This window comes from Penaeus monodon, chromosome 5 (genome assembly GCF_015228065.2).
Source record: "Penaeus monodon isolate SGIC_2016 chromosome 5, NSTDA_Pmon_1, whole genome shotgun sequence".
Taxonomy (NCBI): Eukaryota; Metazoa; Arthropoda; class Malacostraca; order Decapoda; family Penaeidae; genus Penaeus; species Penaeus monodon.
This window is the reverse complement of record NC_051390.1, coordinates 18,973,859-19,000,331: the sequence shown is the minus strand read 5'-3', so window position 1 is coordinate 19,000,331 and position 26,473 is coordinate 18,973,859. Positions and strand designations below refer to the sequence as shown.

The 26,473-nt window shown below is 41.5% G+C and overlaps 3 protein-coding genes and 1 long non-coding RNA gene across 11 annotated transcripts in view; 1 reads left to right on the top strand and 3 right to left on the bottom strand.

The window, feature by feature from the left end:
• Window positions 1–16,528, top strand: part of LOC119573048 (sodium-dependent phosphate transporter 2-like) — a 64,642-nt gene extending 48,114 nt beyond the window's left edge. For 3 of the 7 annotated variants that reach the window (XM_037920040.1, XM_037920042.1, XM_037920043.1), the window contains 11 exons: window positions 916–1,389; window positions 6,005–6,103; window positions 6,748–6,891; window positions 9,202–9,384; window positions 9,505–9,624; window positions 9,922–9,984; window positions 10,363–10,398; window positions 11,674–11,856; window positions 12,137–12,423; window positions 12,524–12,762; window positions 12,886–16,528. In XM_037920040.1, the coding sequence (XP_037775968.1) occupies window positions 1,197–1,389; window positions 6,005–6,103; window positions 6,748–6,891; window positions 9,202–9,384; window positions 9,505–9,624; window positions 9,922–9,984; window positions 10,363–10,398; window positions 11,674–11,856; window positions 12,137–12,423; window positions 12,524–12,762; window positions 12,886–12,976 (1,638 nt within the window). In that variant the 5' untranslated portion in view covers window positions 916–1,196 and the 3' untranslated portion in view covers window positions 12,977–16,528. Of the gene's footprint in view, window positions 1–394; window positions 873–915; window positions 1,390–6,004; window positions 6,104–6,747; window positions 6,892–9,201; window positions 9,385–9,504; window positions 9,625–9,921; window positions 9,985–10,362; window positions 10,399–11,673; window positions 11,857–12,136; window positions 12,424–12,523; window positions 12,763–12,885 lie in introns of those variants that run through there. The other 4 variants (XM_037920044.1, XM_037920045.1, XM_037920038.1 and 1 more) reach the window with 3 other exon arrangements.
• LOC119573050 lies at window positions 8,991–9,975 on the bottom strand. Its single transcript, XR_005228759.1, has 2 exons — window positions 9,898–9,975; window positions 8,991–9,719 (listed from the first exon to the last, which is right to left on the bottom strand). It is a non-coding gene; the product is annotated as an uncharacterized LOC119573050 (long non-coding RNA).
• A 545-nt stretch (window positions 16,529–17,073) lies between the features above and the next one.
• The window catches only part of LOC119573047 (speckle targeted PIP5K1A-regulated poly(A) polymerase-like), a 15,741-nt gene continuing 6,341 nt past the window's right edge, over window positions 17,074–26,473 (bottom strand). Inside the window, exons 3-12 of one of the 2 annotated variants that reach the window (XM_037920036.1) lie at window positions 24,941–25,169; window positions 24,698–24,805; window positions 23,864–24,482; window positions 22,832–22,940; window positions 22,180–22,274; window positions 21,777–21,921; window positions 20,737–20,885; window positions 19,693–19,769; window positions 19,371–19,559; window positions 17,074–19,181 (exon numbers count right to left, since the gene is read on the bottom strand). In XM_037920036.1, coding sequence (XP_037775964.1) covers window positions 17,526–19,181; window positions 19,371–19,559; window positions 19,693–19,769; window positions 20,737–20,885; window positions 21,777–21,921; window positions 22,180–22,274; window positions 22,832–22,940; window positions 23,864–24,044 — 2,601 coding nt within the window. In that variant the 5' untranslated portion in view covers window positions 24,045–24,482; window positions 24,698–24,805; window positions 24,941–25,169 and the 3' untranslated portion in view covers window positions 17,074–17,525. The remainder of the gene's footprint in view (window positions 19,182–19,370; window positions 19,560–19,692; window positions 19,770–20,736; window positions 20,886–21,776; window positions 21,922–22,179; window positions 22,275–22,831; window positions 22,941–23,863; window positions 24,483–24,697; window positions 24,806–24,940; window positions 25,170–26,473) is intronic. The other variant, XM_037920037.1, reaches the window with a different exon arrangement.
• On the bottom strand, window positions 24,466–25,483 carry LOC119573470 (tRNA 2'-phosphotransferase 1-like). The gene is made up of 4 exons (XM_037920692.1): window positions 25,478–25,483; window positions 24,941–25,169; window positions 24,698–24,805; window positions 24,466–24,482 (listed from the first exon to the last, which is right to left on the bottom strand). Exons 1-4 carry the CDS (start codon window positions 25,481–25,483, stop codon window positions 24,466–24,468), a joined length of 360 nt encoding a protein of 119 aa, XP_037776620.1.

Below are 26,473 nucleotides of genomic sequence, written 5' to 3'. Positions count from 1 at the left end.
CACAGGCTCCCTTAGCGTGGCTTCAAGGGAGTGACGGCGACGTGCATTGCCACGCCGTCTCCTGTCATCCCTTTCCTTGACCGATAGTTTAGCATTGACGGGTGTCATGGCGAAGTAGAGCGTGAGCGGCCCAGGCAGCCGAACGGGTAAAAACTCGAAGGTCAGAGTTGATTTCGGAAGTGTTTCATTTGCGTCCATCTGGGTCTTGCGGCATCAGCCTTTAGATCAATTTAGATAATTGTAGATTAAGTGGAGATGTCTTGAGGACAGATTATGTGTAAAATGTGAGTCTGGGGGCGCGGGGGGCTTGGCCGCTGGTCAACGTTGGAGGCGGGGCCCCGTGGTCAGGGGGCGTGTCCTCTGGATCCCGTCTTATATAAACGCCGCGGGAGTAGACTAAGCATACACAGTCGCTACTGCTCTCCTCAAGCCACTTACTTTTATCGCTCCCGCTCGCACAGCCTGGTCCACGTGGCCCGCACGTACCTTGTAGCTTATTTGCTAACGTCTTGAACTTGTGTTGTTGCTGGTGGCGCCGAAGCCGAGTGCCTAGAGAAGGATGCGCGCCATAGTGCTCATATCCTGGGCCCTCCTGATGGGGGCCGTGTGCGCTGACACCCCTGGCCTGGGCTTCACCACAACCACCACCCTCGCGCCCAGCGTGCCCGACTCAGCCTCCCTGGCCGAGTGGCACTCGTCCACGCTATGGATTATTGTGATCGGCTTCATCCTCGCCTTCACACTTGCCTTCGGCGTGGGTGCCAACGACGTGGCCAATGTGTTCGGGACCAGCGTAGGAGCCAAGGTGCTAACGCTGCGGCAGGCTTGCATGATCGCGACAGTGGCTGAGGTCCTGGGAGCCATCCTGATCGGTAAGTGAAACTCCGCTGACTCTGTCCTTCTACCCTTCCGCAGGTTCCCGCTCCGAGCTCGTCGTCCGTTGCTCGCTGCTGCCTCTCAGGAGACGCTCTTCTGTGACACATACTTTCCTCCTCCAACTCTCTCACTTCGTCAGTGCTAAACTCCCACAGATAAAAAGTTAGAGTCCAGTCTCACACATCAAAGCCCCCCAGATCGCCCCTTTCAGTCCCAGAGCACAAACCTCGCCCAGAGTCAAAACCCGTAGCCAAATAGCCTCCCCAAACCCTCTTCGGAAAACCCAACACTCGAGCCTTCCCCCTCACACAACACCTAAAATGGAGCCGTTCTCGGAGGAGCTTCTTCCCTTTGCCATCGCGGGCTTTTTCATAGCCTTCGTGCTGGCCTTCGGCGTGGGAGCCAATGACGTGGCCAACTCCTTCGGGACTTCGGTGGGCTCCGGAGTTCTCACCCTCCGAAAGGCCTGCCTGCTCGCCACTGTGTTCGAAGTGCTCGGAGCCATCCTCATAGGTAAGTAGCCCGAGTGACGCTGCGGGACGTCGGCCGCTGGCATCGCCGAGGGAAGCCGAAGTAGAATTTAATTTTCTTGCCTTTTCTTCCATTCGGTTTATAAGGAGTTTAAATGATTCAAGGCAGATCAAGTAAGTGTTATATTCCCGTTTAGAAGAAGCGGACTAATGGTGGGCATTTTTGGCGGGAAAGAAGTAAACCACCAGACTTGGCGCACGAAACAGAAATTCACTGATCTTTGTATCATTCTGTTGTTGCTGCACTTGTTCGCCGTCACAGCTCCGTCGGATTAAAGTAAAACGTTTGTCATTCAGCTTTGCTGTGATTTTCTCCGGAGATAAAATTCTAGAATCTACACTGTTAATATGGTTTTAGAAGTTATAGTATTGTGGTGTTATAATGATAAATAAAAAAAAATCCGGAAGAAGTGCTCAAGTCACTCTATATATCAGAAGAAAAAACATCCAAACACTTGACCTAGAATGCACATCCTTCTCAAGATTAGGCTCAGTTTGTTATCAGATAACATTTTAAATATAGGTTAAGATCGCACGTAACTTCAGTAAATTTCTGAACACAATTTTCAAAGAAAATGCGCTCGCCCTACGTCATTCCGAGTTGATATTCCTTGCCTTGCTCAACGTTTCAACAAATTCCACCCGGAAGACAGTAGTTGAGATCCGCTGCAGCCAGAGAGCTTATCGATGTCAGGTTCCTTATCAGCGCCAGATAAGCCTCTTAATTGCATGTCTGCGGTAGGTGTGACCCTTGTTCCGTTCGAGCTGCGTAGTCAACCTCGCGTGGGCCGGCGCGAGGCTGCCAGACTCCAAAGGTCATCAGCAGGCGGAATTTGACGCGTTTTTGCTTTTCCTTTTTTCCGATCGAGTCCGTTTACGCCATCGCCGAGCTGCGGGATTTGTTTTTCCCTCGTGCGGCCCCGCCCTCGCCGCCTTCCTCGCCCGGGCAGTTCCTTCCCGAGCGAAAAAGGAGGAAAAGATCGCAGCGATCCTGAGGGAGAATGGCGTTACTCATCCGCCCGCCGTTCAGCATGACTTCATAATGCCCACCTTGCTCTGGGCGCGGGCGTGCACTCAGCCCATCTTGCTCTTTCAGACTCAACTGGCGTATTCAAGTGATGAGTCAAGATGTCACATTAAAACTCTACATGGGATAAAACATTTTAATGGGGTAAATATTTGAGAATCGTCTGTCGCCTTCAAGTCGTGATTCAAGGCGGGGTGAATGTGTCATAAACGTCACAGGGGAGAAAATTTTTTATCGGATAAAGATATCATAATCAACTGGCGCCTCTAAGTGATGAGTCAAGACTAAACGAGCATGTCACATAAAATGTCACGTGGGAGAGACTTTTAAACGGACATACTCTCGCGTGATGGATGGGGACAGACAGTGATCCAGATCCAGCAAGCGAACGCGCAGAGGCAAAATGCATTCATCTTCCCCTCAATTGCCTTATTAAACACGTGGCATTTCCCGCAGTGATTGCCTTCGCCAAACACCCCAGTTCCTGCTTGCGGTGTTTGATGTCAATTCCACAATTGCAGGTCGTAATGGCTGTCTCCTGCAGCCCGGGCGCTCGCATTCACCTACATTCATCTTCTCATTAACTCCCTCAGAGGGGACTGATCGAGGCTAGTTGTAGCAATTCAGGAATTTGACCCGCGAAGCCGCCATTCATAGTTTCAGCCGGCGATTTTTTCTTCCAGGAATCCGTCATCTGCGTATTCGAAACACGTTTGCAAAGCCCCTTTTTCCTTTAAAGTAAAGCTCACTATAAAGTTTAAGACAATAATGATAAAAATACAACAGCAACAAAATCCAACATCTATGCTTTAGAAACGTATCAAATCCCCCCCCCTCCTCTTATTTTCTGCTTCAGAAATAACGACCGCGAAACTTAAAAAAAAAAGAAAAACAATGAAAACACCAACAACAGTAAAAAAGAAATAGAAATACAGAAACCATTACGTAACGGCGCGCCCGGGGCCGCCTGCCTGGCCGACAACCAGCTCGATTGCTTCCCACGTCCATCAGTCATTCACAAAATCCACGCGGTGACGGTCACTACGATACGGCGGCGGGGGTGCTAACGGGGTCTAGGACAGCCACTTGCCTGCGCCCTGACCGGAGGGGGGGTGAGGGAGGTGGTTGTTAGGGAGGGAGGGGGGAAGACGTGGCGTGATGCGTTGAGGGCGTCTGGGAAGGGGCAGGGAGGGGGATCAAGGTTGTTGGACCTCTCCCTCTTCTCATTTACCCCTCTCTTCCTTTTATCCCCTTCTTCTCTTCTCACGCACACGCACACGCACACACGCACACACACCACACACACACACACACACACACACACACACACACACACACACACACACACACACACACACACACACACACACACACACACACACACACACACACACACACACACACACACACACACACACACACACACCACGACCACAAAATTTGGACTGGAATCTTTTGTCCTGTCTTCTCTAGCAGGTTGTCAGCGTGCCGTGTGCAAAAGCGAGGCGAATGACCGCTACAAGGAGAGAGAAGAAGAAAGGAGGAGGAGGAGGGGAAGGAAAGAGAGGAAAAACTGCGATATCCTCAAGGTCGTTCAGTTGAAAGAAGACACTCATTTAGGCCTAAGCGGGAATGTCGTTCCTCTTTGCTCTGTCGTGTGAGCGCCGTTACATCTATTCATTTTTTTTTAAGTCGCTTTATACATCCTCGACTCCATTATCGATAATTAACATAAAAAAAGATCAGGGCGGAAATTTTTTTTTTTTTTGTCTTTAAGCAGCCCGTAACATAAAACTCGTCTTGGTGTATTTTTAACTCTAGAAAAAAAGAAAATCGGGCGAAGATTTAGCAAGAAACGGAATTAGGCATTGACACGCAGAAGCCGGGAGAGCGGCGGCGGCGGCGACGTGCGCGGGACGAAACAAAGTGGCATCGGCGGAAGTCCTGTGAAAAGGGCACCGTGTCGGGGGTATTTGGGTAGGGGGGGGAGGAGAAGAGGGGTCGGCGGCGGGGGAGGGGAGAGGAGGGCGCGGGTGTGTGCGTGGACGAGGGTGCCAAGCTCCCATTACGTCAGCGACCACGGGACCAAGGCATTCCGGAACGAATTTTGTGACTGCGCTGTGTCACATCCCGGTCAGATGTCTTCGCTGATTCTAGCAAGAAGTTGTTCGCTCTTAACTAGCCGTTAAGTGCACCGTCACATGAAGATAACTTAGTAAACAGCTTTGGTTTGACGTCACACTCTTAATTATTTATGACAATATGTTCAGACTACAGAGCGTCATATGTATTTGCATGTTTTAATACGTTAGTCATATGTTCATTTAAATGGAGTTGATTAGCATAAAATATTACGTCTATAAATGTCTTCAAGTGTCGATGTGGTTTTAATTAATCAGGATTTACTTTCATATTAATTTGATGCAGTAAATATTCTAAGTAGAAGATTCGAAGATTTGCTCAATCTACTATGAAAAATAACGTGATTTTAAAACTCGTCTTTCTTATGAATTGCAACGTAAAGACTGGCTGTCGCTTTCTCTCTTACGTAAACTGTCCATCTCACTTCCCCGGAGACCAAGTTGTACAGGTTCTAACTGTTCTCAACCTATTCATGGCAGCGTGACAACTTTTTTTTTCTCTCTCTCTCTCTCGCTGTCTCTTGTTGTCCTCAGCTTTTTTTCTTTTCTTTTCTTTTCTTTTTTCGAGGCCACTTTAAGCCGAAATCGCCTGAATTCCAAATTGCCGCCAAACCCATAAACGAACCACACGACCGAAGCTCCGAGAGGGAAAAGGGGTTCATGAAAAGAGTCGAGTTAGGTTAGTTCTCGAATTCAGATGATAATGAGTCGAAATATGCATCTGATTTGGGACTTGTATCATCTTTTTTCTTAAACTAGTTTCATATGCGTAAGTTGCTTCGGCTTGTGAATTCTCAGTATTTATAGCAAGCATACATGCGGATTCTTGGTTCTTTAAGTATAAATACCTGAAGGTTATTTCTGAAAGTGTTACATGAGAGAGAGAGAGAGAGAGAGAGAGAGAGAGAGAGAGAGAGAGAGAGAGAGAGAGAGAGAGAGAGAGAGAGAGAGAGAGAGAGAGAGAGAAAGAGAGAGAGGCTGGCTGGCTCTTTCTGCCTTGATCTAAAAACTCGCTAAACTAGACCTTGTTCCCCGAAGGACACTTCTGGTTTGATTATTATTTTCTCATTCCTTACTTAATCCAGTGTATCTATGCCTTGAACTTACACCTAACCGTTAATAGCCAAGGCCTCGTTAACACATACAAGGGAGCAAAAAAAGAAATTGAGCACATGTTGCATGGTAACAATGTGACAGACGCGAACATAAAGGCCTTGACGTTGCATTCTAGCAAAAGTTTTCTTGGCCATTCATACCCAAGTGTTAATCAGTCCTCCCTCATTCGCGGGTATGAAGAACTGAATACCATTAATTCAAAGTTGCTATTATTTTTATTTTTATTTGATCTCGCTGCCAATTTTCTTTCGCGTTGTCTCGCTCACTCGAAAGTAATATCACAAGTGGGTAACGACCATCAATTTCTTCCGCAGGATATAAAGTGTCGGACACGGTACGGAAAGGAATCTTGGATGTTTCTCTCTACAACAACACCGAGAAGGAGCTCATGCTGGGGTCCCTGGCTGCCCTTGGTGAGTCCCTCTGAAACACTCTTCGCTGCTTTGTAAGTCCTTTGTGTAGTCCTTCAGTTTCTTTCGAATTTCCACATTCTCTCCACTTATAAAAAAAATCCCCTTTCCCCCTTTTTTTTTGATTTCTCACATTTACTCCTCACTTATAGAATCCCTTTTTTATGTCTCCCAAAGAGCTTGTGTAAGTTGGCGTTGTCTTTTCACAGTTCTGGCCTTTTTTCCCTCGTCTGTAAGTCCCTCTAAGTCCTTTGAGCTTAAAGTATGTTCTTTAAGATCCTTTTGGAGTCTTCTGGGTGAAATTTGAATAACAGTTCTCTTTTGTATAGGATTAGAACTCAACCGCTTGTGTGACTAACCTCGTTAAGTGCTTTCTGATTTCATGGTTGTCTATTTTTGCTAAATGGTCCTTAATATCTAGAGGAAGTTACTTCCATTAAAGTATATATCTGTGTAAAAATAATTACTACAAAATATGAATTTGTTAAGTCGTTTCCTGATGATAAGAGAAAGTGAAAACATTCGAAGAGATAACAACCTTGATACAAACTTCCTATCACACAAATCACATTCTCGCTTTCGCTGCGCGGTTTCTCGAAGCATATTCTTAACCCGCCCTTCCCTTCCCTCGCACGCGCATCCTGCAGGTGGCAGCGCCATCTGGAACCTCGTGGCCACCTTCTTCAAGCTCCCCATCTCCGGCACCCACACCATCGTCGGCGCGACGGTCGGCTTCTCCCTCTGTGCCCGCGGCTTTGACGGCGTCAACTGGACCACCTTCGGAAAGATCGGTAAGAGATGGCAGATAGATAGATTGATAGATAGATTAAAGACAGATAGACAGATATAATAAGGCATTATGTTTGGGCATATATGTTTAAATAGGGAGAGAGAAGAAAATCAAACTCGATGGGACTTCATGAGGGTGAACCTGTTCCTCTGAGGCTACGGGCAGGAGGAGGCCGGCAGCCAGTCATCTCCATATACACAGCCAGCGTGTTCAAGAGCAGAGCACGTGATTAGCTGTTGGTTGAAACACGTCGGCCAGCCTCGGGGCAGGAGAGATTAAAGAGACGGGAGGGAAAGGGAAGGGGGAGAGAGGGAGGGTAGAGTCACATCTTAAGGGGGGAGGCTGCGGTGAGGCGAGGGGAGGAAGGGGGGGGGAGGTGACACTGGAACTATTATAGGTTTATTTCAAAACGCAGGTTTAGCCTCCCTTGGTGATGGTTGAGAGGTTGTTGGAAGCGAAATAGCTCAGAAGTCATTTTGTTTCTCTGCCGCCTGCTGCATTTAGAATATGTGTTGATGTGGAAACCGCTAGATTCATTCTCCTGCTTTAATAGGAAGAGCAGCGGGGAATGCCATGAGTGTTGCGGAGCCCCAGAAGGTGGTTTTGCAAGGAGGAAGCGACGGCCTGGCACACCACACGCTTCATTCTGGTTCACGCTAGTTCTCCCTATTTTTGGTAGCGCGCGGGGGGACGGGAGTGGAGTAACGTCAGTCATTTCCACATTCGATAGGGTTCTGAAACAAGGACTTGACAGTAAGCCAGGCCGATTATGGCGAGGCGGCAGAGATTCGGAGATAAATTAGACTGATAATCGAGCTGCGCAGGGTCGGCACTCATGCCTGCTTACTGTAAGAAGCGAGTGGTCACGTGACAGGTCTAGGACGGTTGCATGATCCGAGTGTGACCAAGTCATGCTCGCAGTCTTGCTCGGACGCCGTTCGATGACGTCGTGCTGACTCCGCCAGTCTAGACGTGTTCCAGGTGGTCTGCAGCTAGCGTCGGAAAGGTCGTAGTCCACTGCTCCTGCGAGCTTCTCAACTCTATACACTTTCGCCCACGTGCTAGGTACGTGTTCCAGGGTGGTCTGGCAGCCTAGGGTCGGGGGTTAAAAAGGTTGAGGTCTACCAACTGCTGCCGCTGCGAGCTGTGTGTGGGGTTGGCAGGCCTGGCGAGGGGATGAGCCTGCTTGAGTGAACACGTGGTTGCTGGGATGGCGCCTCTACGCAAGGGCGATAGCATTAGATGTGTTGTAATTTAAAGTAAATGCACAGGCTCATCTCTCTAGGACCGACCAGGCACGATTGTTATTTGGTTACATGAATTGGTGTAAGCATCTCTAAGGGAATATGCATGATGATGAACGTTGTGACGTGCTCAGCCTAAGCAATATCATGGAAAAGAGAGAGAAAAAAATTACACATTAGGAAGCCAGCTCTTTTATTTACCAGCGCTATTTATAGCTATTGCGTATAGCCCTAGCAGCGTGGTGCGTGCCCGAAGCCTGACTTGTGGAGAGCTCCCTAATGGCGGGCTGGCAAAAAGAGCAGAGAATTACTCATTAGGGATACGAGCGGTTATATATATATATATATATATATATATATATATATATATATATATATATATATATATTATATATATATATATATGTATGTATGTATGTATGTATGTATGTGTGTGTTTGTGTGTGTGTCCGTGTGTGTATTATGGGTTTGTATTTATGTATGTACATGTTATTATTATAATCTTTATGTATATCTTGATAAAAGGGAAAATAAATTTAGTAGAATGAATAATACACCATTATAGTAATACCAATATTGTTAATGCTATTGTTTATAATATGTTAATGTTTACGGTAATACTAATGATAATAATAACAGTTATAGCCATAAACCAATAGTATATAAAGACTACATAATAAAACGAAAATCCAGTGAAAGGGATAATTAGATATTGAAAAAAATGAAAAGGAGGCCCCACAGCTGTCGCTTCCGTTGATCACACACAGTTTATCCCATGAATAGCTGCTAATTACTAGGCGATTTAGGAAGCTCGTTAAAAAGGCCTTTACAGAACCTACTTGCCTGAGTTTTTTTTTGTATAGAAGGAAGCGTAGGTGCGCGGAGTGATTTATAAAAAATCGGTGGTCAATATTCTAATGGAAATGACCACTATTTTACTCTTAAGTATTTTGGGGCGAGAGTTGATGGGGTGGGACAATGGGTTTTTCGATAAGAGAGCGGATGGTAAGAGTGTAGCTCTAACTTTCATCTCTAATATCGTTTTTTCTCTCGATTGTCTTCCGCAGTTGGATCATGGTTCATTTCTCCTGTTCTCTCCGGCATCATGTCCGGCGTCATCTACCTCCTCCTCAACCACTTCATCCTGAAGAAGGAGAAGCCCCTGGAACCCGGTCTCAAGGCTCTCCCCTTCATCTACGGCCTCACCCTTCTCGTCAACGTGTTCTCCGTCGTCCATGATGGCCCAAGGAGTAAGTGAACCAGTCAATATTTCTTGAGCCAAACACCTATTCTCTCTTCCGTGGGATTTATTTTGCCGAGATATTGGAAGAATGGATTTTAAAATGTCTCTCTCTCTCTGTCCCTTGTAGTGCTGCACTTCGATGTGATTCCCTGGTGGGGCGCCGTCATCACCTCTCTGGGCGTTGGATTCCTCACAGCTCTCTTCGTCCAGTGTATCATCGTCCCCCGCCAAAGGAAAGCCATTGAATGTGAGTTGACGTGTGGTTTTCCGAGGTTCATTTTTATCTCATCTTCCTTTTCCTTCTACCTTGTTTCTCATCGGGTTCCTCGTTTTCCTCCTTAGCTGAAAGCAGGTAGTCAAGTCCCATAAGTGAATCGATGCACCAATCAGTAACTGTCAGATTTTGGGGTTTCTTTGAAATATTTCTCATGCAACAGTGGAATCCAAATGTAATCTAATATGAATAGTTTATCAGGCTAGGACCCTGATTTGAGAGACCAAATATATATATAGGACTGACCCGTGCCTTTGCTCCCTCACACAGCTGATCTGGCCAAGGCTGCCTGCAAGCAAGACCACGAAGTCAAGTTCACCTTCGAATCCGCAGGTGAGTAATGAGCACCGGCGTCTTCTTTCAGATAGTCGGAAGGTCGATAAGATAAGAACAGAATTAAAGGATAGAGCTCGATTGAATTATGTTTAGTGTATTTTAGCAGCATAGGTGCTTGGCATCGTTTGAGCATGTTTCCAAAAAGAAAAAGCATGGTGTTACGTGACTCAAGGGTTAACTACACAGTAAGTAACACAGCCCGGCATCATTCACGTTCACTTGGTAGGGACCATGGCTATAAAGGAAACGACACCATGCTAGGACTCCATCTTTTGCGCGAATAGTCTCTTTTATGCAAATGATTTGGTGTGAAAAATACTGAATAAGAGGAAGCTGATCGCGCCCACTTAAAAATACCATTATACATCATTTCAGACAGCCTAGAAATGGCCGAACTGTTGTACCATGAAGGTAAAATTGTTTGCGACCCCTGAAGTTGTGCTTGTTGCAATGTTACGTCAGATGCAATAACAATATTTACTGTTCATTAACAGTGCTATTGTCTTCATACCCCCCCCCCTCCCCCACATATAAAGCTCCCGTGTGTGCCACGACCCTCTTCCCCAAACGTTTGGCCAGGTCGTCTTTAAGCAGTGACGTCACAGAAGCCACGATGTTTTCATTGGAAGATGGTGACGTCATAGAGCTTACGATGTACTCATTGGGTAACAGTGATGTCACAGAAGCTACGGTGATTTCATTGGATGGCAATGACATCACCAAAGCTCCAGTATTCTCATTCGATGGAAGTGACGTCACAGATGCTAGGACGACTTCATGGAATGGCTTCTCCAAATCTCCGATGATCGCATTAAATAGCAGTGACAAAAAAAATGAATAAGCATGATATGCAAGCCTCCTGTTGCAGTGTTTTGTTTACGGTGTTTTAACTCGACTGTGAACTTGGCAGACTCCTGAAAGCTTGGACACTGATAGATTCTAGCGACGAAGAAAACGGTAGGGAGGACACTGACGGTTAATAAAAAATGGAACATGACAAAGACGACAACAGTGATTTTTTTTTCTAGAAAGATTTACAAAATAGTTCGTTATTGCAACGAAAAGGGAGACAATAACTGGGGAATATCTAGGTCGCGCCCACGGTCCTCGAGCGGAAGAGTAAGTCTTCTAAACTGGGAGAGGACCTTTGACAAGTGGCCAAGTGAGAGTATTTCACTTAAGGTCGACGGAGCAAGGGACCTGGCTGGCTAGTCGAACAGTTATTCAAAAGACCATCTAACTATTTTTCTTCCCCTTTCCTTTCTTTCTCTTTTTCTTCCCTTGTTTCTATTACCTTTTTTTATTGTTTGTCTTTTCTCCTCCTCATGTTCTGGTTCTTTAACTTTTTTATTCTTACACATTTTACTTTTCTCTCTTTTTTTATTTTTTTTCTTGTCTTTAGCGGCCGTTGCTTTCAGTGGGTGGTTTAGCTTAGTAATGGCTGCCTAGTCTGTGAGCTTTAATCTTATAATTAATATTATCAAGATTTTGTAAATGTCTTTGTCAGTCAATCTACACATTCATCTTGTTTTTTAGTTGTTTGTGGGTTGGAGATATAAAGCTAAAATTAGATATCCACATTCTTAATAACAAGAAAGACCCCTCCATATCTCTTTTTCCCATAACGATCCAATTATCGCGAAATAACACCCGACCTGAATTGACGTCGCATCCGCCCTTCCGCAGATAACAGCCGCTCGCCCACACCACCTGGCCAGGAGTTGTCCGTGATTGAGAAGGGCGTCTCCCCCACCACGTACACCTTCAACAGCAGCGCCACCGAGACCAACGGCTACATCCCCGCCGAGACCAAGGGCAACCTGCTGGGCAACGGCCTCAACAACACCTGTCCTTCGTCACAGTCTCTTGGTAAGGGGGGAGGTGCTCGTGGGCCTTGTGGGGGTCATCTGGATTTTGTTTTTAAGTCTTGTGTTGTCTGCATATTGATGGATTTCTTTTTTGCTGTGGTTGTTGCCTTTATTTTCAGTTAGTATATTGTTTTTAATTTCTACGGGTCTATAGCGAATTAGTGTGGTCTGTATGACTGCTGATTCAGTCACTTCTTTTCAATTTCTTTGCAATTGATTCGCCATATCGACTTCTGGGACTCGGACTGCCGAGCTGAACACTTCTTTCCTTCCTTCCGCAGGCATCACCCACAACAGCAGTCAGGTTCCTCTCGTCAATGCCAATCAGGTCAAGATCGTCTCCATGGACGAACTCACTGACAAGAAGGAGGCTGAGACTGACAAGCCCGAGGTGAAGCGCCTCTTCTCGTTCCTGCAGATCCTCACGGCCACCTTCGGCTCCTTCGCCCACGGCGGCAACGACGTCAGCAATGCCATCGGGCCTCTCATCGCTCTGTGGGCCATTTACACCGAGGGCTCCGTGGCCCAGAGCTCCCCCACTCCCATTTACATCCTCTTGTATGGCGGCGTAAGTGTCTCATTTGATTTCAACACATATCAGAATGGAAACAAATACACATGGCTTCTACTTGTGTTAGGGGAAAATCTAATTGAATGTGTGATTTCAGATTGGCATCTCTGTGGGTCTGTGGGTGTGGGGTCGCCGTGTGATCCAGACCATCGGCGAGGACCTGACCAAGGTGACTGCCTCCTCCGGATTCACCATTGAGATCGGCTCTGCCTTCACCGTCTTGCTGGCTTCCAAGGCTGGCCTCCCCATCTCCACCACGCACTGCAAGGTTGGCTCCGTCGTCTTCGTGGGCTGGGCCAAATCCAGCCGACAGGGTGTCGACTGGGGACTCTTCAGGTAAGAGACAGTGTGAGAAATAATTAATAGAAATAATAAATCGAATAGCTTGTTGCACATCAACCGATTAAAACTAATCTTGAGTGTGACAGTAGAGGACTGAAAATCGTTTTCCCTCCACAGGAACATTGTGATCGCCTGGGTTGTGACCGTACCACTAACGGCCGGTATATCTGCTCTACTCATGTTGATTCTGCAGATCGCCTTCTTATAAACAACTCTCAGTTGCTGTGATACTCCCCAAGGGGGAAGGGGAGAGAGGGAGAGCAGACATCACCCCTCACGCATCACCAAAGCCCCCACCATCACCTCCACGATCTCTTACGACTGCTTCCTCCAAAGCTCATGTCGTGACATCGAACTCTGGGACGCCTTTGCACTGGACGCCAGTGACGCCAGATCACTGAAGGGATCACCCAGTGCAGGTCGCTCCCTCTTCATCATTACACAACACACCAGTATTAAATATCTTCCATTATTACCCCGCGAGTCATTCACTTCGGGTACGAACTGTGAGGAGTCGCCAGTCCAGCACTGCGGGCGCGGGTAATGGAGGAGAGATTAGCGTCCCTCCTTGATTGCCTTCCCAGCGACCCTGCACACGCTTCCCTGCACACCACCATCGTTACCAAACATCTCTGACTGTTGCTGCCTGAGTTCTGTCTCTGAAACCTCTTCTCCACGCACGGAAGCAGTATGACCCCAGAGCTTGAAGCCCGTTACACCCGCTTTATGTCGATTGTAACTATAGTATATCTTTAACTTCGTGGAAATATTCAGCAATCCATTCGTGCACTTTACTCCTATTCCAGTTGTTAACATGCACTGAATATTAATGTCGTCTAGGTAGAGACTCGTAAACTTTCTATGTATATAGATGTCCACATACGCACTGACTGTGCAGAAGTCATGACCGAAGTGCAGCTGCTATTCCGAAGATGTCGTCGTACGGTCTTTCCAGCCCCGCTCTTGCAATGAGCGATGTACCAAGATGTCACCGAGGCACACTGTTGCCAGCCCAATCAAGCAACGTAGGGAAGGTGAGAGCCAAAGGCAGAGCAGGTTTCTAGAGGTGTGGTGTAGTCGACGCCTCCGACTGAGCGATCTGGTGTGGATGAAGCCAGTACATTTGTTTTCTAAAAGTGAACCAGTCGTATTTCGCGACTGCTCCTCACACCTGGCCTTATTGCTGCGTGATCAGATACTAATTTTTGACAATCAATTATTGTTTTAATGCATCAAGTAAGATCAGTTTCTTACCTTACTTTTAGCTTATCATTGGCATTCATTTAGGTCACCAGAGGCTACGAATTCTGGAGGAACTAGCTCGACTCGACTCATCCCCACCCCCCTCATCCACATCCAGGAGGGGGTTCATCATTTCTCATCCAAATCTATTCATCCATGGATTGCAGACCCCAGCAAAACATGTTCACATTTATATCATTCTTATTTACCATAAATTGCGGTTTTCGGACTCTGAAAGAAGTCGCGTAGGCCGTTATATTATTATTTTCATGATAAGGACATTGAAGCACATTTATATTTTGTAGGAACAGCGTGAGTGGAAGTGTGGTGAATACGAGCATTAGGGAATGTCTAGGTTAATATTAATTTTTTTTTATAAAGCAAGTCAACTTCACAGGAGACAGATTTCCGGAGACTTCTTTGGAAGAAAATACTGCATAAAAACATCTCTCATCTCTTTGGAAAGCATATTTGAAAAAGAGGATGGTTGAAATCTTTTGCTGAGTTCATATTTTCTTAAGAACACGTTATTTTTGTATCATTACAGTCATTTCTAAAACATTTAGAGTGTATTTAAGAAAATGATTAGGAGATGAAACGAGAGAAACTTGACCATTATGATAGGAGGATAAAACAGTCATTTTTGGGTCAGTTGTAGGTTTAATTACTCTTTCTTTCACAGATTGTTGAATTTTGATATGATACTCTTGTTGACTGTTTTGTTCACATGTGTGTCATGAAAGTGAGGGGAGAGTGATAGAACAAAACGTAATTTGTAATATATATATATATATATATATATATATATATATATATATATATATATATATATATATATATATATAATGTATGTATGTATGTATGTTTGTACATATACACACACGTATATGTTTACACAGTTACGTCAGAGAACTTGATTCGCAAGTGAGCAAGTGTTTTCCCTTGTATCTTAAAAATATCTAGGACTCGCGAGAAGTCTCCGCTCTCGCACGGCGGTGCTGCTCAGATCCCCTGCGAAGTCAGGACAGGTCAGGGAGGGAGTCAAGGGGGGGTAGGGAGAGCAGGGATTAGGATAGGGGGATTATTTTGATAAACTAAGGATTAAGGGAGGGTTTTTTTCATGCCACAAACTAGTCGTGTTTTTTCTTCAGAAGGGCAGGGGAATATAGGCTTACTGGAACTGCTATTTTTCATTTTTATATTTTGTATATTTTCGATGATTGAATTTTCTTTCAGTTAATTTTCTGTGTGGAAGGGAGGAGAAACAAGAAAGGGGATAATTATCAAGGACTTTTGTAAGGAAAAGAGAGATTGACCGTCTTGCATCACATTTGAAAGCTTTCCATTTGGGCCACCAGTCCATGTGATTATTATTTATCATGTTCCGATATTTCAGTTCCTAACATCTACATGTACATGTATGTGTATGCATACATACATATGTGTATGTGTGTAGTTATATATATGTGTGTAACTACATGTATATGTATATGTATGTATGTATATGTGTATATATATATATGTGTGTGAAATAAGTATATAGACTTGCAATATGTATGCACGTAAAAAAAAGTTTGTTAGGCAGTGATTGCTCTCGAGACGGCAATATTTATTTTATATCTCAGATAGGCAGGTGCCAGTGCGGTATTTATCAGACTCTGTATCCATATAGTTTAAATTCTTTTTTTTAATGTAAAGTCATTTTGATTCACTATGGAATGAATGGTAATGCTTGTTATTTATTTTTTACTTATTGTGCTCTTTCATGCTATTTTTATATAGATTTGTGGCATACAAGAGAAGGGCGCTTTTGTGTCCAGCGATGTATCAGTCCATATTTATAACTTTGGTAGAATTTGTATATTTCAGTATTTCTAGTTTATATATTATATTGTCCTACAGTTTTTATTTTGTTCAGTTGATTATACTGACTCCTTAACATATATGAATGACTGAACTGTACTATATTGTAAACTCTCTCTGCGCAGAATCATGTAATATTCCTTAATCTCATTTATTTAACGAATGTAATCTGTAAGTCTGAAATGAAGTTTTTACTTACCTTGACATTTTTCTTTATACCATACAAAAGCAATAATTTTTTTCATCCAAGACTTACAGGTTGCAAAGATAGATTTTAAGTTGTACTGCATATCATTTCATCTTTTTGTAATTTTTTCTCTTCAAGAACCTTTTCCATTGTCGTCAATAGATGGCCTCTTGTCATGGGCCTCCAAAGCATTTTTTTTATCACTTATTTTATATATATATATTTAACCAAAGTCGGAGCATGATGTACTGTGACAACATCATTTCAAGAGTTCTGTCTTCAGGGCACATAATAATAGTGAAAATAATGTGAATTATGTACATTTTGTCAGTCTGGAAAAATATGGAAAACAAATAAAGTATATAATTGTCAAGGAAAATTTTTTATCATTTCTTTTTTGAGGATCAGTATTTGCTAGGAACCCACAGCAACATTTGTACAGAATAAAATAAAAATATTTTGTTTTTACTCTTCTGTTTTACTCCTAAACAAGATTCCTTAAAAAGAACATATATATATATATATATATATATATATATATATATATATATATATATATATATATATATATATATATATATATATATATATATATATAATATTTATATATTCATATATTGATATTTATATCAGCTTATATATGATAAAAACTCCCAACTTGTCAAAATATATATTATACATTTTATGTATGATGCACATGTAGAGGAATTATTAGAAGAAAAAATTGATTCAATAAAAGGTTTGAAAAATAGATGCATCTGATATAAAGACAACCACCATGTCCTGTAATGGAACTTTTCCATTACAGTGTATGGTTGTCAGTATATCTATGCAAATGGTAAGAAAGGACAATTAAAATTATTATAAAAATATTACATTTTTTAAAGTCAACATGCAAACATAAATATCCAAACTTTACTTGGTCAATTGTTTACTTTCATATAGGCTTTGCAGAGGGTTTTTGCCAAATGCCAAAAGTACACATATTCAAGAATGATTACTAATAAAAACAATTACCTTTTTTTAATTTTTTTATTTGCATCTACAACTCTCGAAAAGTTCACCACAAGACAAATCACTGACAAGTAAATCTTCATTATAAACACTTATCCATTGCACACACACTCTGAAAAGAAAAGCATCAAGAAAAAACATACAACGAGCATAATTCATTCACACTTCTAGATCCTCACTGACTCGCATACAGCTCACTCAAAATAAAATAATCCTTAAAGAAGTCATCGACTGGTATGGTAAAATCATTGTGCTTGAACAATCACTGTTCCTCCTGCTAAACATATTCCCTACATTTGAAGTCATAAATGTACAGTTGAAAATGGAATATAAACAAAAGAGACTTGTAGAGATCAGAACACTTACTTAAAAATTAATTTGCCTTTATCTTCTTTCATCGTCCTTATATCATAACTGTGTATCTTGCTGAACAAACATAACAAAAAAGGCTTTAAGTAGAATTTCCTTCCTTGAGTTCTGAAACACTTGGCACTATTTCTGTTTGAAGATTAACATAATGTTGAACTCTTCTAAGCAGCTGCTGCGAAAGTGAGCTCAAGTAAGCGTACATATTGGCCATTTGGCTGCGGGTGATGCGCTCATCAGACCTTGAATCCCCAGTCACTAAGATTTTACAAGGGTTTTCACACTCCTGCCAAACCCCAAGTGTGAACTCTAGCAACTCAGCCTTGGGAGCCGATTTACCATCGCTGATCTGGATCTGCGCAGCTGTGATAGCCATCTCATGCTTCAAGGGGTTGCTGTTCACCTCCTGAGGAATTCTTTTGGACATCATCTTCCGACCAATCCACAGTTTTGACTCTGATGTGCAGTCATATTGAGCCACGCGGCGGTACTTCATGGCAACAGACACACCGACTCCATCTCGAACTTTCCTCCGCTTGCCAGATTCAGAGTCGTCTTCTGGACTCTCAGATTTTCTTTTCTTGCTGGAAGATGTGACCTCGACTATTGATACATCAATCTTAAGACACTGCTTCAGTACAAAATGAATTAAACTAGAAGCAGCCTGTCCAATATCATTTGCTCCAGTCATCGATCCTTTACCTCTAGACACTTCCCCGTCAGCAGTAACTGTGAATTCAGTGCAGTTTTTAAAATCCAGGGGATATTTGTAAAGTTTTTGCTCTGGACCAGTCTCTGTTTGGTTCATTACCAGCTCCAACTCCTCCGAGGTTTGAGATATTACACCATTTAACTCCATTTCCTTTTCTTGTACACCATTTGCTGTGGCCTCATTCCTTTTCTTTTTTGAACTTCCTTCATTAATAATGATAATGTCACTACAGTCTACTACTTTTTTAGCTTCAGTTCCAACAGCAGTGCTTGGCCCAGGTACTGGAGACACTGAAATTTCTCCTCCATTCTTCTTGGGAATGTCTAATATCTCAATGGAATCTTGGGATGTATCTGCATCAGAATCATCCAGTGTGATAACTTCTTGAGACTGGTCAACCTCCTCAGGGCTCTCATCATCTGTGATTGTGATCTCTGTCAAATCTTCGGAGGAAATTTCAATAGGCTCAAGCAGTTTTCCGAGAGACTCTTTGCCTTTAAGTACATCGCGGCAAATCTCAGCCGCTCTTCTGCACTTCAACTGAAACTCGGCCAGTGGAGCATCACGAAGGCCTCTTGTGATGTTATGACTATGCTCAAAAGGATCTTGAACACAAATGGGTGTATCTACTTGTATGTTTACATCCTGCCTACAGTAAATGTCCATACAAGATGGCAACTTCCTAAGATTCCTTTCTTTTATGCTTGATCTTTCAACCAAAAAACCAGCTAGAGGGCATACCATCCATTTCTTTGCATCAAACTTTCCATAATAATCAAAGAATTCTGTTATAAGCTCAAAGACACTTGTGTTGTGTCTTCTCTCACTCCATTCCACAACATTCCGCCCAAAGCCGCAGTCCCAGCCACCTACAATGCACTGACCAGCCATGTCCCCTTGGTACAGTCTCTTCAGATGGGCTACTGATGGCACAACTGGGTCACTCCGGGACATAAGGACGAAAAGCATGAGCATTGTAAAGGCATAGTTGGTGATCAGGGTAGCTGGTTGTCCACCCCCGGTTATTCCCTGCAAATAAAGTTCACTGTCAAATCTTTGAAGATACTGAAAAACAATCCCTCTATACAGAGATAAATAAACATTTGGACAAAATTTACCTTTTATTCATTCCCAAGAATATATATAAATTACACAAACATGCACTTCAAGTTAATTTGTACATATAAAAAAATAAAAAATCCTAACATATTCACATACCTGAATTTTTGCCCAGAATCTTATGATCATGAGGTATGGCCGCACAAGGTAATGGGTGCGAGTATATTGGCAAATGAGGGCAGTGTTGTACACAGGCATACCGTGCTTGAAAGAGAGATCAACCTGCAATCTTGTTACAGAATCTATAAACTTGACAATTGGGACTCTTGCTCGGGCAACTGCACGAACCTAAAAATCAGAAGAAAGAATCCATTCAGCGATATATCATGACTACATCTACATTCTATTCCATATCTACATTTCTTTGTTCACATCTCTGCAGACATATCAGAATGAACATTTGAGGGGTAATTCTACGAACATTTATCCCCCGTCGAGATCTTCGAATTTCTCTTGCTAAGTACCATGTCAAATCACTGGCTTTGCTATCCATCTCACCTGCAGGGAGGAAAATGGACCATTACAAATACAAATAGTTCTAAAACACAAGAGGATAAAAGTAGTAAATATCTTATTTCAAAATCATTAATACAAAACTGATACACAAGAAGGGGAAGGGAAGGAGAAGGGGAGGGGAGGAGGAGGAGGAGAGGAGGAGGAGGAGGAGAGGAGGAGGAGGAGGAGGAGGAGGAGGGAGGAGGAGGAGGAGAGGAGGAGGAGGAGGAAGGAGGAGGATGAGGAGGAGGAGGAGGAGGAGGAGGAGCAGGAGGAGGAGGAAGAGGAGGAGGAGATTTAGAAGGAGACAGAGAGGGAGGAGTAAGTGAAGAAGAAGGAAAAGAGGAGGAGTAGGAGAATAAGAATTAGGAGAATAAGAGATAGAGAAGCAAGAGAAGGAGGAGGAGGAGGAGGAGGAAAAAAAGAAGAAAAAGAAGAAAAAGAAGTAAAAGAAGATGGAGGAGGAGGAGGAGGAGGAGGAGGAGGAGGAGGAGGAGGAGGAGGAGGAGGAGGAGGAGGAGGAGGAGGAGGAGGAGAGGAGGAGGAGGAGAAATAGAAGAAGAAATATGAGAAGGAGAAGGAATAGGAGAAGAAGGAGAAGGGGGAGAAGGAGAAAGAAAAGAAGAAGGAAAAGGAGAAGAAGAATGAGAAGGAAAAGAAGGAAGAGGAAGAAGAAGAAGGGAAGAAGAAGAGGAAGAAGAAGAAGAAGAGGGAAGAAGAAGAAGAAGAGGAGGAAGAAGAAGGAGAAGGAAAAGGAGAAGAACGAGAAGGAGAAGAACGAGAAGGAGAAGATGGAGGAGGAGAAGGAGAAGAAGGAGAAGGAGACAGAGGAGGAGAAGGAAAATGGAAAAAAAAGAGAAGGTCAAAGAAAAGAAGAGAAAGAAGGAGAAGAAGTAAGAGGAAGAAGAATAGCATTAGGAGTGATCAAGATAAAGGAAGGGGGATAACAACAATAAAAAAGTCCACCCACTTTTTGATCCCTGCGCCCACGGATCCACTCCGAGATCCATGTAGAGATCCACGTCACAGCCAACAAAGCCCAAGTTATTAGCAGAGGATCCAAAGACATAGGCAAACACCTTTGGAAAATGTGGTGCAAGAAACTCCATCATACTTTTCCTGGAAAAAAAAAGAGAAAGAAATAACGTGACATAAGATCAATGATATCAAGAACATTAAGAATTAGAACAAGGTCAATCAGACTTTAATTTACATATATTTGTCATTATATACATACCATGCTCACTGTGTATTTATTAATTATTAACTGTTTTTACACGCAGATGGTTACACTTGTACTAAGTCACCAATGAGCCAATTACAAGTACTGCCTCTCTCGCCCGTTAACCCTTTTTCTTGATTTACGAAAATATCTTACGTTACCTTATTTTGCTGTTACTAATGTTTATAACATTATATTAATTATTATGTCTACAATAAAAATAACATAGATATTAATAGCATTAACAAAAAATAAAGTTTTTTCCCACCCATTCACGGAGAGGTGAAATCAGGTAAGGTCACAAGGTTTACTAATTGATTCCACTGTGGGTAAGCATTAGCTGAGCCATCTATGTGCAGAGACATTTCTCACACTCACACACACACACACACACACACACACACACACACACACACACACACACACACACACACACACACACAAACACACACACACACACACACACACCACACACAACACACACAACACACACACACACACAAACACACCAACACACAAACACACACACACAAACACAAACACAACACACACACACACACAAACACACACACACACACACAAAAAAAAAAAAAAGAGCACAGCATTTTCCCGGCGGCATTGGGGTAATTTTCACACCAACTCTCCTTCCTTGGTATAAAATACATCTATGGAGTAGTCAGGAGCATAATAACACAGACTATATATATAACAAGAAAGCAGCACCACAGAATGACTCCTTCCACTTGCAACCCATAAAAACAAAGAGAAGAAAAGAGAGATATCCCTACCTCAGATATTCCCTGCATTGGTAGTCCTCTGGCCTAAGCTCAATTTCTCTGATAATGGAATAAATCTGGTTGTCGATCTGATTGGCAGGCACCCTCTGCTTCAGCATGTTCTCTAAAAACTGACTAAGCACAAGAGCCTCAGCACCTGTTGTTGTGAAAGGAAAAGAAGGCATAACTGAAGTGAAATTTCACAACTTTATACTTTGGAATAGAGACAAAAATAGTTAAAATTAAGTATTTCTATTCTTTGTTTTTCACATGATCAGAAAAAAAAAAAATAAATAAATAAAAAATAAAACACTTATTCTTTGTCTCTCTTTATTATCTTACAGGAAAACATCACAAGGTTTATTCAAATTATTTCATTGACCTGTCCATGAAATGTTACATGGCCATTACTCACCATCATTCCGCGAATTATTCTGACGTTTAGCACTAACTTTCAATGGTTTGTTTCCTATGCTATACTTCTGTTTTAGCACTTCCTGGGCTATGTCACTGAAATATAAATCCAACTTTTAGATCCTGCTCAAGACCAACCACACAGCATTATCCATCTAAATCTAAAAAAGTTGTAAAATAATACTTTCCAACAGTTTACTACAATAAATCTGAGTATATTCTTAGATGCTAGAGGATATCACACATGAAATTGTTCAATTAGAAATGAGCATTTAGTATCTTATCTGTCCTCTCTACTCTATGTAAAATTTATCATATATCAGACTCCACTAACCATAAAAGCATTCAGAAGATATAAGCTCTGTGAATAGTCAAATGTACTGTATCAGGAAAGACTGATATACAATAAATAAAAAGAAATTAACTATAAGATAATTAAAACACAATGCATTACTTCAGCAAAAAAGTCAAATAAACAAACTACAGCTTAAAATCATATATATTACAATGCAGTTAGAATTAAAGAAAAAAGAATGGGAAAAAAAAGAAAAAAGGGATAAAAGAAAAGAAAACACAAAAAATAAACAAAGAAAAAGAAAAGAAAAAGAAAAGAAAAAAAGGAAAAAAAGGAAAGAAACAAAAAAGTCACTTACACAGTATCAAACTCAATAAAGGTAAACCCTTGCTGGTAATTAACATTCCGCACTCTGTGCTTCCAAAAGGCCCCTAAGATAGTTTCAATTTGGGTGTTTGCATCATAACCTGGAAGGAAAAAGAGCATTTTTCTATTAGGGGAAAAAAATATTATGTAAAGGTTACCTGCATAATTCACTATGCAAAATCATTTCATCAGAAAATCTAAATACAGTTTTTTTTTCTGTTTTAACCCAATGTCAGTAGGTTTATGTACTGTCCCCTTTAGATTTTAGTGAGTTTTGTTACATACAGATGGCTCCACATGTGCTCAGCCAGCAAGGAGTCTATCAGTTGGCCCTAGTGACTGATCCTGATTTCCCCATTCCTTGAATTAGCAGTAAAATGTGTTTTTCTTTCTAATACTATTAACATTGGCTTTGTTATTATTCTTATTGACATTATGATTATTAAATTGTTACTGAAATATCAATATCATCAAAGGCAGAGAAATAATAGAAATGAAGCTTTCAAAAAATCAAGGAAAAGGGTAGACAGGTCAGACTAACAGCTGAATCCTCGGTGACTAAGCCCTTGCAAAATCATCAATGTCTAAAGGCAATAGATAAAATTTTATTATTGCATTGGGCAAGCTCATTGAATAAAAGGATATAACACATGAAATAAATGATTTTGTGGGGTTTCCCTCTTTAATTTCTCCTTACAATATACTGCTTCTAATACTAGATTTACATACAATGTATCCAATTCCAAATAAACTTGCTCGCATTTTCTAGACAACTCTTCTTCCAAGATTCACCTTTTATGTTAGTGTAACTTAATAATTTACTAATGACCACTTCCAATGATATCTATAAAAACACTTTCTTGAAGGTTCATAAAATTGCAAAACACAAGTAGTGCATGTCATTAACAGTAATCATTAAGTCAAACATGGTCTAACTATAAAACTTTTACAGACACAATCAGCCTGAAAGAAGCTAGTCATCTGAAAGGCAGTGAAAGAGAACCTCATCTAATTCAAAGCTTACCTGAGACATGAACTGTGCGGCGTGCCACATCACTAGCTGGAGGCTGATTCCTGTTTTTGAGGTTCTTCTGATGCCGTTTGCCCAGTATGTGAGTTATGTACACAAGTTTGTCAAGTGGCCCCGTCTTGCAAAAGAAACAGGTCTGGCTTTCCTGTTTTGGCTTTACTGTTACTTCTGCCATCCTGCATTTATTGCACCCTGGATATTCTACTCAATAATGTTTCTAGATTGGTAAATGGATCAACTATGTTCACTTTTATCAAACAGATATCAGTTTCATTGCATATTTTTTTAAAAATTCTACACAGCTTCCAGTCTTAGATGATGCACTAGAAAGACTATCTATTATACTTCCACAAAACACCCATCCAACACAGAGATATCTCATTGTTGAATGGAGTATGCTAAAATCAGTAATAAACTGTGCACAAAAATAACTTCAGAGGGAGAAAAAAAAAGGAAAAAAAAAATCCTTTTTAAAAATAAAAATGTGAAAGGTTCTTTTATAATGTAACACTTTCTCTTTGTTAATTTCAGACACTCATGGTTCAAATCTCTCAACTGATGCACAAAACACTTGGGAGTAATATCTGCTGTGCTCTTTAAAGACAGTCTCCACCTGTGGAAATTTGGGAATTTTTAGGAACATAGTTCATATTTAACACACTAAGAATGACAAGCTGGATGGCTTTCAAAGTTGTTTTTCTTCCATTTTACATCAGTAAATTAGTGGGAAAGGTACAACTTCTTTTACTAAATATAGGAGAGATTTGTCTTGTTACCTAATATTTGGCAGAATATAGCATCTATAAACATTACTACACAATGAAGTACCTGTTCTCTTGTCTACAGCTTTTGCAAAGTACTTTGGAGGCAAAAATCCCTCTTCATTACCCGGACACAATATCACATTGTTTGCAGACTTGTAGAATTTAAAACCATCTGCAAGTAAGAAATTCATATTTACAGTCTAAATGTACAAAGCAAATAACATACAATAATATAAATAAAATTGGTGTGTTTTTTCTACATTCTTGGTCTTCCACCTCCTTTCCTTTCATACACTTCCACACCTACCCTCCAGTGCCTTGGGCAAATTGATCCAGATGTACAGCTGGCAAGAAGAGCGCATGCCACTTATGACAGATGAGTCGCCTGGTAAACCTGGGGCAAAATGAATGTGCGTCCTATTCATGCGACTCAGACCCTGCTCCCTGATGCTAGGCCAATGGCGGTAATATGTCCCATGGACTACCTCTAGCACCCTGTCCTCAAGAGTGATTTCTGTCAACTCTGGATCTTCTACCTGATGGAAATAAAGAGCATAATTTCACTAATAGGAATAAGAATCTCTTGTGGTAACCTTCCTTCAGTACTGCAAAACAGAGCAGGTTATTGTATGGCAACCTCACATATATCTCTTAGTAAACAAACTCCTTTAATTCATACAGAACTATACTGTACATAATTTTCTTAAATCAATCTACTTATGAATGCTGAAAGTCTGACTGGCAGGGCAGTGGCATGTTTTTGGTGCTGTTTTCCAATGCCACTCAGTATAACTCCTGCTGCCTGGACACCAACTTTTGTCTATTCATCACAGATTTGTTTTACCTTCATCTTTCATGCCCTAAATACTTTAGGTAAACAGGTCTGTTTCAATAAAATATTAGAAGAAATCAGAAATAAAGAAAGTATTCATGTGATAAAAGTTTTATATAAAATAAAAGTTTGTATTGTGAAATGTCTTTACAAATAGATGGCTCCTCTGCAAGTGCACTATGGAGTCAGTTAGTAAAACTCATGACCTCTCCCGATTTTCACCTTTACTTCGAGTTTTCAGAAAACCTTTTTCTGGCTATCAATGTTGGTACTGTTATCATCTTAAACTTTATAACATTAGCAATATTAGCAATATAAGATTTTTTTTTATATAATCCAAAAATGAAGGAAAAAGGGTAAACAGGTGAGATAAGTGTTACTAGTAACTGACTCCTAAATAACTAAGAACTTGTGGAACCATCTATGTGTAAGACAATCAATAAACTAAAGTCACAGTGGGCATGGTATCTATGTACATACCATCCAAGAGAACATTCGGTTAATATCAGTATTAATATTATAGCTACTCTTAATATTAAATTAATGAAGCAGATTGTTTCATTTTGAACATAAAGATATTGCCTACAACAATGAAAAGATGTACAAATACTTCCTCATAAAATTAGACATTTACTTGAGGACAATACTGTCAGACGCAAGTAACATAGCCTACAGGAGTAACCAGAAGTTACAACTACTGCTTTATTTGCACAGTGTGATGAAATCATTACATCTCCAATTTGTCTGCACCCTCTTCATTCTAAAAAGATTAGCTAAAACTTTAACTCTTTCACTTAACCAATGTAAAAGTCAAACAAGTATTGTGATATATGAGTGAAAAAATGTAAATGCAGTTCTACATGTATTAAGGCATTATCACACTATATGATGTTTTTATTTTGTATCAGCTCCATGTTGACATGAAATTATTATGGCCCAGTTATTTTCCATTTACGTGTCATCAACAATGTGATAACTGATGTTGATGGGAGAATACTTTACAGACAA